The sequence below is a fragment of the Gymnoscopelus braueri genome (assembly GCF_963280865.1).
Source record: "Gymnoscopelus braueri genome assembly, chromosome: 21".
NCBI classification, from domain to species: Eukaryota; Metazoa; Chordata; class Actinopteri; order Myctophiformes; family Myctophidae; genus Gymnoscopelus; species Gymnoscopelus braueri.
The window spans coordinates 26107451-26122928 of NC_137623.1; the positions used below are offsets into that span (position 1 = coordinate 26107451).

A 15478-nucleotide genomic window follows, 5' to 3' on the forward strand; every position below is an offset into this window, starting at 1 on the left:
TCTAGTCGAACACGTGTTAAAACAACAGAACACACCAGCTGTATTCTATTCATGATTCAAAATGAACAGTACAAATTGCTGCCTGGCTCCCAGGCATTTGGTGCAGCGCAGATGCAGATGTAAAGAGGTGCATCCAGATACAGTACAGTAGTTCATCTGGTAGGACCTGTGGATAAATGGGAGGGGCGTTTTCCCTACTGATGATAAGGGCTATAGCAGCAGCCAATGAGCGTTAGATGTGTAATCACTGTCAAGGAGCAGTTTTTACCATTGGCTTCCAGGGGGAAGCTGTCGCTAGAGAGAGAGAGAGAGGGAGGAAGGGGAGAGAGAGAGAGAGAGAGGGGGAGGAAGGGGGAGAGAGAGAGGGGGGGAGAGAGAGAGAGAGAGAGAGAGAGAGAGAGAGAGAGAGAGAGAGAGAGAGAGTGGAGATGGGGAGAGAGGGAGAGAGAGAGGGAGGGGAGAGAGAGAGAGAGAGTGGAGATGGGGAGAGAGAGAGAGAGAGAGGGGAGAGAAGAGAGAGAGAAAGAGAGAGAGAGAGAGAGAGAGAGAGAGAGAGAGAGAGAGAGAGACGCTGTGAAGCGACAGTCACGGTGGGGACGGTCCCGTGCCGATCAACCAATTTGAGCCGAGCACCGCGCGGCCGTTACACCTCCATCCTCCACAACATGCTACGAGGTGAGGAGGTGCCAGCACCGCACTTTATTGTCGTATCATCCCAATACAACTTAATGCCGTTTCACTGTAGCCTACTTGGTTGTAGTCCTTTTATCCATCTGGCCGGCCGGTGAGAGTCCGTCCACTTGAACGAATGACACCGTTCCAACTTATTTCATCCTCCTATTAAAGGTTCTTCTTCCATCAAGACATTCCAGTGTCTTCATGGCGTCTCCACAGCAGTCCAGAATTCAGTCATATCTGGAGAAGAATAAAATTGGACCCTTGTTTGAGGTAAGTGCACATAGTAATCCAAATAAGTGTTTCAATATAAGACGTGCTCATTGAAATTGTGAGGCGTTGGTAGGCTACATAATACGCAATTAGATTTTTCTTCAGTTTTGGATTATCCAAATGGATACAGGATAGAGGTGAGCACTATAGGGACATCTGGGCACCTCGATGTAAAATTGGCTATTTTGTCCAAAATGTTATTAAAATTAAAAATTTTAAAAATGGTCGTAATGTAAAGTAGCCTATATACATGATGTGAACATGCAAGGCACATCATGATCAGACTTAATTTTATCCTTCAACTTCTTGTTTATGCCCCAAAATGACCGGATCACGTTTTGTAGCTATTTGTAGCAATAGTAGAAATATTAGACCTTAATTGTCAAATGTTTTAGTATATTCTAATCATGTATTCTTTACTTTACTTGAAAACATTTTCCAAAAATCTCTTCTTTTTTTTTTACATTTTGGACAAAATAGTGAATTTTACATAGAGGTGCCCAGATGTCCCTAGTGCCCACCTATCCTGTTACACACAGTTGTTCCTTCCAGACGTTTAATGTATGACGAAACCCTCCAGTCAAAGCAGATCTATTTCAATGCACGGAGTTTCGTTGTGACTTCATCTTCAGAGAGAGGACTCTGAAACGTCCCGCTGCGCTGCAGTTCTACATGCAGCTTACAGCAGTAAAGGGTTGGTGTTTAACCACTTAAACCCCTTTATGGTCCCTCAGGTCTCGATCTATGCTAGTGTTTTTTCTGTTTTCGCTCTACATTACATATTTTTCGCTGAAAATAGCAGATCTACAAGCTCTCAGCGATCAGCTATTTTCAGAGAAGGTTTTCCCCGAATACGGATGCTGGGGTTTAAGTGGTTAATCTCGGAGCAAACTGATGTAAACTGAGAATGAATGCACAGCAACGACGCCTTCAACCACTGATTGGATTTAGTAAAACGGTCCTGACTTGGCTCTGCACTTGGACCGCTTTTTCACTCTACACCAAAATCCTCTTCGCCAAAATTAGCCGATATACATACATTTTGGCTAAATGTTCCCCCAAGAATATGGAGGGGATTTTTGCTGACTTGCTGAGGTTCATGTGGTTAAATAATCAATGTTACTCCAAATGACCCTCACACACAGGTTCACGGCTAACGTTTAGTGATTGAAGTAGTAACCTTTATAGGTCAGACAACTTATGAGCCATTTGAATTCGTTTTTTCCAAGTTTGCATCTCAGCATCTCAGAGGGTTATTTTTAGTAATATTCTAGGCTTCTGCATAGCCTATTCTCCAGCTTAGCTTCACCCTGCAATAGTAGGCTAATTGACATTGGTTACTTGTGTATACTGTATACTGTGTTTTTTCCAAATATCACAGACCAAGCAGCCTAAAGGGTACCACACCTGCTTATCTGACTGACTGACTGACTGACTGACTGACTGTCTGTCTGTCTGTCTGTCTGTCTGTCTGTCTGTCTGTCTGTCTGACTGACTGACTGACTGACTGTGACTGACTGTCTAGGCCTAGGGAGCTGTTCATCATGGTGTGTTCTTCTCGGCGGGGCATCCTAGCAACCAAGGGCATTACTTCTTTCCTTGTTTGCTATTGGATTTCTTGTTGAAACAGACAAGACAGGTGTGTGCAGGACAGAGAAGGAAGGAGATTGATAGGTAGAACATTAAGCTGAAGCTGCCTGCTTGTTTGTTTTGAGATCAGATCTCAAATCAGATCTAAAAAATGGACAGCATACTGAAGGGATGAAGGATGATGAGTCAGCAGGGATGGTTCTGCTAGGCCAGGTTAAGATGTGTGTGTGTGTGTGTGTGTGTGTGTGTGTGTGTGTGTGTGTGTGTGTGTGTGTGTGTGTGTGTGTGTGTGTGTGTGTGTGTGTGTGTGTCTGTCTGCATGTATTTGTTTGCACACCATAATGATGAATGAATTATTGAATCTGCATGCACATCGTGTTTCAAAAGTGCTGATGAAACAAATCCTGGTTTTAACTGGCCTCCTAGCCGTGGCACACACAGTCTGCATGTTAAGCAGCTGTTGTATGCAGTGCAAGGATTAGACTAGTGAGGGCTTTTTCAGCACCGAGGACAGCGACTCATCGCTTAACGTGGAATGAGCCAGTGGAGTATGGCAGAATCAATATTACATCATGTCGGGCCACAGCACTCAACGAGACGGTGCTGAACACAATGTGGAAATCCTCGGTGTGACCTGTCTCTGCGCTGTAAAATCCTGAGTGTGAGTTTAACTCTCAGAGTGTAAGAATGGACCCTTGCAGTGTACTTTCCTCTGTTTGTCTTTCCTGCCTGGCGTCTCTGCACCCATTTGTGCCGCTGTGCTGTCTCACAACACAACCTACAGCTCTTGTATTTTCAGTTTTTCACTATTGGTTGCGTGTCTTCTCCTGTCTTCGCATCTCCTTGCTTGTTGCTCTCTGAAACTCGGAATGTTTGAAGTGTTCATGACTCAATAAAGAGGAGAAGAGACCTGCTTTCATTTGGCTACTGAAGAATATTAAAGCAAATGACTTACGTGGCTTAAAGCTGGTGCATGTGGTGACAATCAAAAGAACTGCTTTCCAAAAGATAAATGAGCTTATGCCACAGCGTGTAATCCATTTGTACAATGAGTGAATATAAATGATGAAGTAAATATACACGCTGTAGGCAGTGTCATCGAGTTGTAAATACACAAGATGGAGGCAGTGTCAACATACACAAGATGTAGGTAGTGTCATCATACACAAGATGTAGGCAGTGTCATGGAGTATTGAACACACAAGATGTAACCAGTGTCAAGTGTTAAATACACAAGATATAGGATCTCATTGATACGAACAGGTATTGCTTTCAAACCAACAAGGATAATGCATTATTGCTGACAGACTTTACATGTACCGTAAGTTGTAAATATTGTAGAATGTTACAACTCACATAGCTTTACCATGTACTGTACCATTTATACTATAAGTTATGCACCATTGGATTGCTCTCTTACTGTAGTTCAATTTGCAGAGGAAAAATGAAGAGTGAAGGGATATACACTAGGAGCCTATGAAATGTCCCCTGGGGCTCCTTCAGTCCTCCTGATAAATGGGGTAGCTTGGTTTACTTTGCGTTTGCTCTTAAGAAACTCTTTATTGCCCCAAATGCATAAAGGTCCATCGGCACTCCATTGCAAAATTGATGCACTGGTTCATTCATACGTTGAATCCAGAAGAGAGACCGCCCCCTCTGCGTTGTTTAGAGGCCCCTCAGTGTGATTCAAATTATGGGTTGATTGGACAAAGAGGTATAGATGGGTTTCCGCGCGACGTCATCACAGTGCAGAGTGCGCAATCTGCGCATGCGCGGGGGAGAACGAACCGGAAGCGCCATTCACTCTCTTGTTATTTTCGGGATTTAGATAGGCATAATGCTGCTATTATAGGCATAATAGGCATAATGCTGCTATTATATACAAACAGATCCAACTTCCGACAAATCATTTTTATTGAGTAAAGAAGATATTACAAACTGCATCATTTAATCTACTTTCATTAAACCTGGTGAAGACCATTTATTGTATGAATGTACAATGGCCAGAGCTGCTGCGGGTAATAGCGCCCTCTACAGGCTCATCCCGCCACTGCGCGCGCATCATCCTCTTATGTTTACAAACAGGAAACCCATCCATAGGTACGCGGCCCTCACATCTAGAGTACATCCTCACAGGCTCACACACCTACGTCGCACCGCCGATCCGACCGATATGTTTGAGTCATAGTGACCGTAGTACCTGTATCTGTCAATCCGTGTCCCTTTTATGCCCAAATGGAAATCATCAGTATACGTCCATATTGGCCATATATGGACATCGGTTGGATCGGCGGTTCTGGACAACTGTATATCTATATATGCCTATATATGGACTTATCGGTTGGCTCTGCGGTTCTGGACAACCGCATATCCAAACTCATTGACAGCGGTCACTGCACTCCCTTGAGTCCTTGCCGATGCGCCGGACAACCAGATCTCCATAATGCCTATATATGGGCGTATCGGGTTTGTTTATGGTTATGTCTGAGTCTAGTGACGTGGCCGTGATCCTGCCTATGGGAGTATCGGGTTTGTTTATGGTTATGTCTGAGTCATAGTGACGTGGCCGTGGTCCTGCCCGCCCTCCCATTAGCCAATTTTAACATAGGATTGGCCTCTCCCCACAAACTTTGGAAGCGAATGATAGCTAATTGGTTTATTAAATGACTCAGCAATTTGTGTGAGTTTTGGACAAGTCTGTACGAGTAGTAGTAAAAAGTGTGTTTTGAAGAAAATGCAAAATGGTGGAAAATCTAGTTTGGCGGAAATGAGTGTTGCAGTATAGAGAGTTGCGTCATGATCAAAGGAATCTAGGGCTAAATGATTTTTTATGTATGACCTACGGTTCAAGAGTTATACGCCAAAACTTAAATTGGGCTGGTATAGCGCCACCATTTTGATTGAAAAAAAATGAGGATTGAGTGTCTTCCTTAGCCTGCTGGCAGCCTGCACTAAATGTTTGACGTTGATTGGCCCAGCATTTTTCAAGATTAGCTCTGGACGGAAACAAGGGATAGACGGATCGAGATCAGGCCTCCATGAGAAGTGAAATGAGGTCAGCTTTGACAGGAAAATGTATGCAGTGGAGTCCCACTGACTGTATACACCTTACATTGAAATGCCCCATTACAGTATATAGTGTAACCTTGAAATATGTTTGCACAGAGTTCATTTACAGTATGCACGTACTGTACACAGAGAAACCCCTACTTATGTATGCAGAGGAAACCCTGTATCGTATAGTATGTATATTTATGCAGATTTTCTTTGAAGAAGAAGAATCCCCCACACTCTTTTCTCATAAACCCAAGCCCATGGGCTGGGCTGGCTGCATCCTAGTTAATTGATTGGCACCAACAACTCATTTAGAGCGATGCCAAAATGTATAATGGGAGCTGGAATGGAGGAGTTTCATCCAATGGTTGCACAGTGGTTTGGGGAGTTAGTTAAATGTATTTTTTCTGGTTGAAAGGCCTGCAATGATTCAACAAAGCACAGGAGTGTTAAAACTCCATTAGATCCTTTTCACAGATAGGTACAGTATATGGCAGCGGAAGTTAATAACATTCATTCTTGTTATGTTTCATTTCAGTGTTTCTGTGTGCAAGGCAAGCATCAAGTTAACTGTATAGGCGTCCATGCTGGTACCCAGAAATAGCTAAATGAATGAAGCGGCAATGCATGTCATGTGTTTCCTCTTCTTTCTTTCAAGATATGTCTACTGCACAATGCAGTCACATCCTCCCTCCACACACCCTACACTACACAAATGTAGCGATAATTATAGCGCCGTTATGCTCCACCACTTGCTCTTGTCTGCTAAAAACAACTACCCCGTTCCAATGGCTTATCAGTTACTATGCAGCATGCCTTTTCTTTTGGCCGTTCCATTAAGAACAATATCATAGATGCATCTGCCAGCGATTTTTATATACATCATATGAAAGGCTTTATTGAAAAGACGTACCATATGCTGTGCAGTATGTCTTCTCATTATAACGAAAAAACATCACATGGATGCACCTGGGACGTATCATCAGTGTTGTAGCCTGGGGTCATAGGATGTTTCGGGTCTCGCAACATACACCCTCGCCCAGGTGACCCAGCCAGGGTTGATCAAGCCCCGACTTACGTCCCAGGTAGCTACCCACGGTCAGTCCTAAATAGGGAAAGACAGGGCCACTCAATACGCTTATATATTATACTGTTTCATAAACTATATATGTAATGATATGTACAGTATATCTCTACTGTACTTACCTATCGTTATTCCAAAAAGGTCATGTTTATTATGTGAAATTGTCTTTTTTCTTTGTTTTAGCTCAGTAAGACCAGAGCATTTTGTCTCTAGCTGCTGGCTACTGACATCAGTACTTTTGTAATAGAGCAGGTTGGCAAAAATGGAACAGCCGTCATTCATCAGCATGAAGTGCAAACCCGGAATCATAATTCTTGCTGCTGTGATCTGTCAATCGCATGTTAGAGGACAGGTTATTTTGGAACAATGAACCCGTAGAGTGGAGTGTGTACATATTATATACTTGTAATGTAGGAACCAAAAAAGGCCCTCTATTGATACTGTAGGATATACAGTATGATTTGACTTTTAAAAGGCTTGCTATGTTTGTATTTAAACTCACTTGGAACGCCTTATCTGATTGAAGTTAACCACAGTATCCCTGTCGTCCCTATTGTGGGCTAATTCTTTTCCGGAAATAGCACTCATTTAAATTGATGCCAAAATGTATAATGGGAAATGGCATGGTGGAGGAGGGGAGGTTGTTTCTTTCTTTGAGGGGGTCCTAGTGGTAGTAGAAGCAGACTGTGTTTTTAAACACTTACAGTACACAAAAACATCAATATCACACAGTTGCTCATATCTCACTGATTTTCACTGTGGTTTGGGGAAGTTTCGTAAACGTTTGGAGGTTGAGATTTCTGCAATGACCCAATAAAGGACAGGTGCATTAAAACTCTACATTGGACCCTTTTCATAGATGGGAAATGGCAGCCGAAGTTAATTAGAACTCATTAATAATTCATTCTCGGTTTCATTTCAGTGATTCTGTGTGTGCCAGCATGAAGTTAACTGTACAGGCGAAGTCCATTCTTGTAGCCAGAAACATCTATAATGAAACACACCCATAATGAATGTTATCACCTTCAGCTGCTGTTTACCCATCTGTGAAAAAGGTCCATAGCTGAACTGAACCTGAATTGGCTGTGCCGTGTTCTGTGTAATGGAGGAAGCATTGGTCTCATCATAGCTCTTTTTTTTCTGCAGTGACATTCCACTTGGGAAAACCTATTCAAGTGAATACTGGTTTCAACATACAATCACTACTACTGGTTTGGTGTTTTTTATTATGTTGGATCAAGAGAGGTCAGTGTTCATGTTGAATACCTCAAGTATAGTTCTTCATTGTATTACCAGGGCTCCATATAAATCATCACTAAATCATCACTGAAAAATATGTAATTGTATCATTCCAAATACATCTGTGTTCCTACGTACTGTATGGTAGGGGTGCAACAGTTAATCAAACTAATCGATTATAATAAATCATTTTAATAAACAGTTATCTATTTTAAAAAATCACACCCTGTGTGAAGTGGGCGGTGTCTTGCTAGCAATCAACCAATCATGTACAAAAAATAAATACATTTATTGAAACACTCTTTATGATGGAAGAAACCATAACTTAAAAAAAAACAATTTATGGTTTTTTTAAAGTTATGGTTTCTTATATAGGGCTATGCACATGTGTCATGTGACACTGGCCAATCACAGTCCTGAATAGACTGGATTTGTTGTACAAATATCCAAACCTCACTTATAGGGGCGGTTTCACCGCCCAGAAATACTGAAAATGGCAGATGTACAAGCTCAAACCACGCTTATGTAAATAGGGTGTAAGTGTATAATCAGACTAATTGATTTAGGCAAGTACATCAAATCTATTAGAATTTCTTTGACTTTGATTCGTAAAAATCAAAGGCCTCTCCTGTAAACTTTGAAAGCCAATCATAGTCAATCGTAATGGAATCGGAAAAATCTGACAGATACATCTTGATCACATGACTACAGAGATAATGTGTACCAATTTGGGTGAGGTTTTGACAAAATCTCTACGAGTAGTAGCAAAAACAGTGTTTTGCAAAGGAAACACAAAATGGCATTAATATTGTCAGGTAGAATTGGGTGTGGCTTATTTGGGGAGTTGCGTAATCACCCAAGGGGAAAAAGAATTTTGATTGTGCCAAAACGTAAATAGGCCTGTTATAGCGCCACCATGAGGCTGAGTTGAATAATGTAGGGTGGCATTTCTTCCTCGGCCTAGTGCGAATGTGCTTGCAAAGTTTCACGGCAATCAGACGCTGTGTCAGGGCCGGATCTAGGCATGGAAGGGGGGGCAATGCCCCCCCAAATGCCCTGACTGCCCCCCCCAAAAAAATCTTTTTTTTTTTGACGGGGGGGCTTGTGAAAGTTACATTTATGTCATGATATGAAATGTGAGCTTACCATAATCAAAATAATCCATAATCCATCATATTCCATCATGTATCATTGCACAATTCAAATAATCCTCTGCCCTGATTTTCCATGGGCAGTGTTGCCAGATATTACTACTCCTAAACAATAGGAAGCAGTATTACACAAACAGCCGGAAAAAACGCAAAAAAACGCAAAAAATTTTTTGGGGGGGCGCCGAGGAAGCCGCCCCCCCAGCATTTCTTAATGCCCCCCCAATTAATAATTTCTGTATCCGGCCCTGCGCTGTGTTCATGATTTGTGGCATTTTGCTCAAAACGGGCTACTCCCGCAAACTGTGGAAGGCAATCAGGATGGAATATGAAAAGTCGCAAGAGTCTTGATCACATGACTATAGAGATAATGTGTACCGATTTGCGTGAAGTTCTATTACTCCTACAAAATCTGTAGGAGTAATATAAAAAATGTAAAATATAAAAAATCCACCTCCAGGGAGTGTGCGTGCAAAGTTTGACGCCGATCAGTCCAACACTGACGGAGATTAGCTGTTCACAGACACACACAGACACATGGACAGACAGACGGACAGACAGGGGTGAAAACATAGTCTCTGGTCCTTGGCCTTGGCCGTCCGGCCGGCCTGGCCGAGACAAAACTCCCCCAAAAACGCGCTTCTCAACTATTTGATTAATTGATAATTGATAATAGATTGTTGCAGCCCTACCAGAGTAATTTCAGAAAAAAAGGGTGTGGACTTAAGCCCGAGAAATTTTTTCAAAATGTTATATAATAATATAATGGCATGCCCAAAAGAGGTATGTTGAAAGTGGTTAATAAATGTATGGTTGCAGACAAGAAAACGCATATCTACTGCTGTATAACATGTCACAAGACCAATGTAGATGGACGGGCATGGATTGAGATGCACTCAGCGTTGATTTGAAATCAGATTAATCAGCAAAAAATGTTCAGTTGGGGAAAATACGCATAAAATAACTGAATTTGAAATTGAAAGTGAACACTAGGGGGTGGCAATTGCCATCCCCTGAGACCCCAAATGACGCTCCTGAGCCCTACTGTTCCTGTGTTGTTGTAGTTAGTTGCCCAGCGTAGCAGAACTAAATGTCTTTGCTCCTGCAGCAAAGACACCTGTTTCATGCAGCAGATACCTCAGGGGAGCGGTTTATCCATCCACACTGGTATTGACAGCTTGTGTAGTGTTGCTAATCCGCTGTGCTTCTGCTTCCAGTCAGATCCTGTAGAGAGGTCAGTCAGTCAGCCAGGAGTCACACACCCACGCACACGCACACGCGCACGCACGCACGCACACGCGCACGCACACGCGCACGCACGCACGCGCACACAGTCTCTGTCTGAACTATGGATCCCCTGGGTGGGATTGAGTTTGAGCTCTGCTTGTTAGTGGCACAAACCTACTGCCCAAAGGTTGACGCCCAGGATTTGAAACATCCCGAACAAAGTAAAATAAGACAATACAGGCAGAGGGAAGGGTCTCTGCAGACAAAATGAACAAAACTCACTCAATCCATCCGATCAATCTGAACTTGCACACTGCCATTGCCTGATGTCATATGCAGGGAGTGGGGAAGCTGTTATTTTAAAATGTTCCCACATTTAGGCTGTTTATTGGCATTTTTGCCACAAGCTATTGGAACTGTAGGACGGACAGTGGACACAGGGTGGAAATGGGGGGATTGACTAACGGGAAAAGTGCCAGGGTTCATGCATTGGCAGGTGTTTCCATTTGTCTAATTGTGCTCTCCACTTTATACTGTAGTAGCATGCTGGAGCTGGCTTCGAGGCCAAACACAAAAGGCCAGAGAGAACGCCAGCAGAGAGAGAGAGCTGGCTCAACGGTGCTAACATATTAACGACTTTATTTTAAATGCATGGCAAGCAGCAGCCCCAGCAAGGCTGTTGTAGTTTATGTGCAAGTGTGCATGTGTGTGGTCAATAAGTACACGCTTTAATTACAAAGTGGTCTCATCAATTGTTCCAGCAAGAATCCACATCCAACGACATAAAGACAATCAGTGGACGGGCACATTTATACGGTAGTAGGCCATTCTATACTTTTATTTCTTATTTATTAAAGACGGGGTGCCGGTGTCAGTGATCCCCCCCCCCCCCTAAAACATAATCATCAGGTATTATGGTTATACTAGGAGGAAGATTTTTTCAAAAAAGTGTACAGAAATTGTTAAAATTATGTTTTTATGTGGACACGCCTCCAGTTCATTAAGTATACCTGGTTCTCACCTTAGCACCTCCTCCACCACCTTAGCACCACCCACCTGTCCTAGTCCCTCCTCCTCCTCATGCCCACACCTGTTGTGTTATGATAATGAGGGGGAGGGTATGTTTTTACTATGTCACTAAAGCGCTGTTTCTCTATTGGCACGTTTGACCCTCAAGGTTTCAGCCTCCAGGTAGAAACTCAAAATAGTCAGAGAAGACATAAAACACCATAAAAACACCACCAGGGGGCTTAATGAAGTTCTATCAACCTCATAGACACATGAAAAACAGAAAAAGTGCAAAACCATGGCACCACCTCTTTAACCTTAGTGGGGCTATCGGATCTGTAGTAGCAGTTGCGGTCCCAAGTCATAGTTTGGGTGCACAGGGTATGAACTTTAAGTTCATGATTGTAAGGGATGATATAGCAAGGGATTCTTTTTGAATATGTGATTTTGGAAAATCCTACTCGTTATACCCTTCTGTGTGTGTTGGGGGTCATGCTGAGAACTCTGTAAAACTACGCTCAATCGGAAGAGAATGTGTAAAAAAAAATTGTGAAACCTTTTGATCAATGTGTTTTCATTGTAAACCCTTGATGTTTGAGATCTAGAGAGACAGCAACAAAGTTAGAGAGACAGAAAAGTAGTTAATTAATTCATCCTCCAGCAAAAAAAGGTATTTTCTTATGTAACAGTAACTGCACCGGAAACTGTATTTGTCTCCTAAAGGTTGGACTGCTTTCATCACTCCTCCCACACGTTGAATGAATGTACTTGTGTCTTATCTCTTTGCTTTGTCATTTCATGCCAGCCTATTTGGTTTATTATTGCTGCTGTTGTTGCCCACTCTTGCCAGCCAGCCCCACAGAATGAGGTCAGTGAATAAGACCGTCAGAGGATGGCCTTAGCTTTCCTTATCCTCCAGAGGGACCGGTGATTATCGTGACCCTGTTGGGGGGGTGAGGCGGTGCTTAAATCAGGCTAAATATTTTGCACGGCTTAATGCATGGTAAGGCTTTTCACCTGTTAGCTAAATGGTGACTAATGCCCCTTTTGTCATAGTTTGCCAACCATTTGCATGCCATTGTTTGTGACACTAAAGAAAGCTCGCTGTAGACTTGTGTGAGAAGTGACAAATTGAACGCTGCGGTGGCATGATGCCAGCCCAGGCCAGAACACATCAATAAAATCGAATGATCACATATCCCCATGGTGATTGTGAATGGCACCCATTGAAATTTGAAGTTGGGCTTTTTCAGCTTGTGAGGGAAGGTGTCACAATTCATATTGAGGATTGAACAGCAGAAGAATTCAGTGAAGAAGGAATCATTTTTCTAACTCATCATTACATTACAGGCATTAGATGGTATTTGATTCATCGATATTGTGTGTTATTATGGCTGAAATAAATGGAGGCCACAGTCAACTTCTCAATAGAATTTCAGCCCCCTGGTGTTGTCCTTTATTCTGCAGAAGCATCCTCTTCATTTAAACCAGGTTTAATGTTTTGATATGACAGAGAGCTGTGGCCATTTAGTTATGCCTGGCTGAATGCAGTTCCCCCCTTCAGGCACAGGTTGGAGTAATTACTACAAGACAGACAGATGAACACCAATCCTGAGGCCAGGTTGGGCCTGTGGGAGTCCAGAATGGACAGTCAGCCAAGAGGGAGCTACACGATCAGAGCTAGAGGAGAAGGCAGGCAGAGGACACGCATCTACTGTAATAGCGATCGAACGAAGATGTGTAGTTGGAAGGGGTGAGGAGATGGGATGTGGAGAGAGAGAGAGAGAGAGAGAGAGAGAGAGAGAGAGAGAGAGAGAGAGAGAGAGAGAGAGAGGGAGACTGCAGAGGATGGTGTTAGAGTTAATAAAGTTACCAAGGCCTGACCTACTCCAGGTAATTAATAATAGTCATTCTAATGGAGTCAAGCCAGGAGCAGACAGTTTGATATACACAAGCTTGACAGTCACACTGTTTGAACAACACAGGACAGATGAATAAGTGTTTGTGCAGTTGTCTCTAAGTGTGCGTACGCGTGCACGTGTGCGTGCGTGTGTCTGTCTGTCTGTCTGTCTGGGCGTCTGTGTATGTACAGTTTCTTTACAGTTTCAAACGTGTGTGTGTGTGTGTGTGTGTGTGTGTGTGTGTGTGTGTGTGTGTGTGTGTGTGTGTGTGGGGGTGTGTGTGTGTGTGTGTGTGTGTGTGTGTGTGTGTGGGTGTGTGTGTGTGTGTGTGTGTGTGTGTGTGTGTGTGTGTGTGTGTGTGTGTGTGTGTGTGTGTGTGTGTGTGTGTGTGTGTGTGTGTGTGTGTGTGTGTGTATGTGTGTGTGTGTTAGACAGGGTGCCAGTCTAGTGAGGTGACCATGCCCTCTGTCTCTCACGCTCCTCCCCTCTTCCACATGAACTCCTTTCGTCTGCCTGCTGATTCAAGGTCTGGATCTCCTCCAGTGATACCTCTCCCCCCCTACTCATCCTCTGCTCATTACCTATATTGCACCATCATCTTCTCACTTATATCACTTGCAGTATATACAAATAACATAGAACAGACATACTGTAGAGATTTCACCTCATATAACTCATCAGTCATTATGTGACTCACTATTCATTGACACATACTGTAATAGCAGCACCAACAGTAAATCAATTTGGAGCCATTAGCCTGAGTTACTGGGGGCAGTGTCTAGAGTTTCCCTTTCTCCTTGTAACTTTTTTTATTCAAGGACAGATTTATAGAGAGATAGAAAAAAGTATCTGAAATACAGTTTTGAGGGTTTTTTAAAAGCTGCAGTCTAAGTTTTATGTCCTATCCCAATGGAGAGGTAATTGCAACTGTTACACCTGGGATTTGAACCTGGGTCTCCCATGTGGGAGACAAAACATCTACATGTACCACTTTCATCCAAGTGGGAAGCCACACATGGCCAGGGAAGGTAAGGGTTTACAGTCAGAGCTTCAGGCAAGTAAGGGGGTCTAAATTGGGTCTAAATTGCTCAATGGAAGAATAGGGAGACTGTCTTCACTGCTGGTGTTTTTCTTTATTTCTTTCTATCTTTTTTACACCTTTTTTCACATTTTCAATTTAGTTGTTAATTTTCTCCACATACGTGTAGCCCCTAGCTGCTAACCCCTACAGTCATGTGGGAGGGTGTAGACGAGCACGTCTCCTCCGATGCACCGGAGGACTTTCACCGGAAAGGCGTAGCACTGGAGGTCAACTACAAGGTTTTCCTCTGTGGGATCGGCGTGGAAACAGAGATTATTTTCTCCCTGAGTTTCCCATTTCCCCCAAAAGTCCATCCCCTCCCCTATCCCCCTCCCCCACTGCCCTGCTGCAAACACAAAGCCCCCACCCCACTCCCCCGATCACACCTCCACCTGCCCCACCCACCTTTGAAGCTACAGGGACAAAACAGCTTAAGGCAACTCCGCACCAAACAGACTCGTCCAGACTATTGCAGACTACTCCAGACTGCAACAGACTGGTATTCGGTTGGCAAAAGTTGCCATTTAAGTCTGTCAGCCGACTGGCCATTCATGTGCTAATTTGACTTTTAGCGTGCCAGCGTTGCCAGGTCTGCTTATTATAAGCGACTTTGGGCTTGTTTCCCTGCAAAGCCACTTAGGGATGTTCCCAGCGTTTTTTCTTCACTGACGTGCAGTGGTGTAAAGTAACTAGTACATTTACTCAAGTACTGTACTTAAGTACAATTTTGAGGTACTTTTACTTTACTGGAGTATTTCCAATTGTCTATACTTGTACTCCACAACAATTATTTGAAATGTTTAGTTACTAGTTACTTTGCAGATATAAATCATTATGAAACATACATTAACCACTTTAGCCCTATTTTATACCTATAAGCTATTTGAAAATAGCAGATCTACAAGCTCACAACGTGTTGCGATGCACGCGTTCTGAGCTTGTAGATCTGCTATTTTCAAACATTTTTGTACTTTTACTTTTGGTACTTTAAGTAAATTTTTATACCAATACTTTAGTACTTTTACTCAAGTAAATGTTGAATTCCGGACTTTTACTTGTAACAGACTCAGAGTACATCTATTGCATTCAAGCCTGGAATTTCGTCATTTTAGGGGCAAGGCCACTTGACCTTTGGTGTTGTAATTTTTTGGAGGGCACAAAGGCCCTGCCCGGCCTTCCTGCCAGGGCAGGAAGGCCA

The 15478-nt window shown here is 43.0% G+C and overlaps 1 protein-coding gene across 1 annotated transcript in view; it reads left to right on the plus strand.

Moving 5' to 3' along the window:
* Nucleotides 1–879: 879 nt before the first annotated feature.
* Nucleotides 880–15478, plus strand: part of cUnh8orf34 (chromosome Un C8orf34 homolog) — a gene marked incomplete at its 5' end in the record, with an annotated part of 88759 nt that continues 74160 nt past the window's right edge. Inside the window, 1 exon segment of the mRNA XM_080417370.1 lies at nt 880–948. Coding sequence (XP_080273496.1) covers nt 880–948 — 69 coding nt within the window.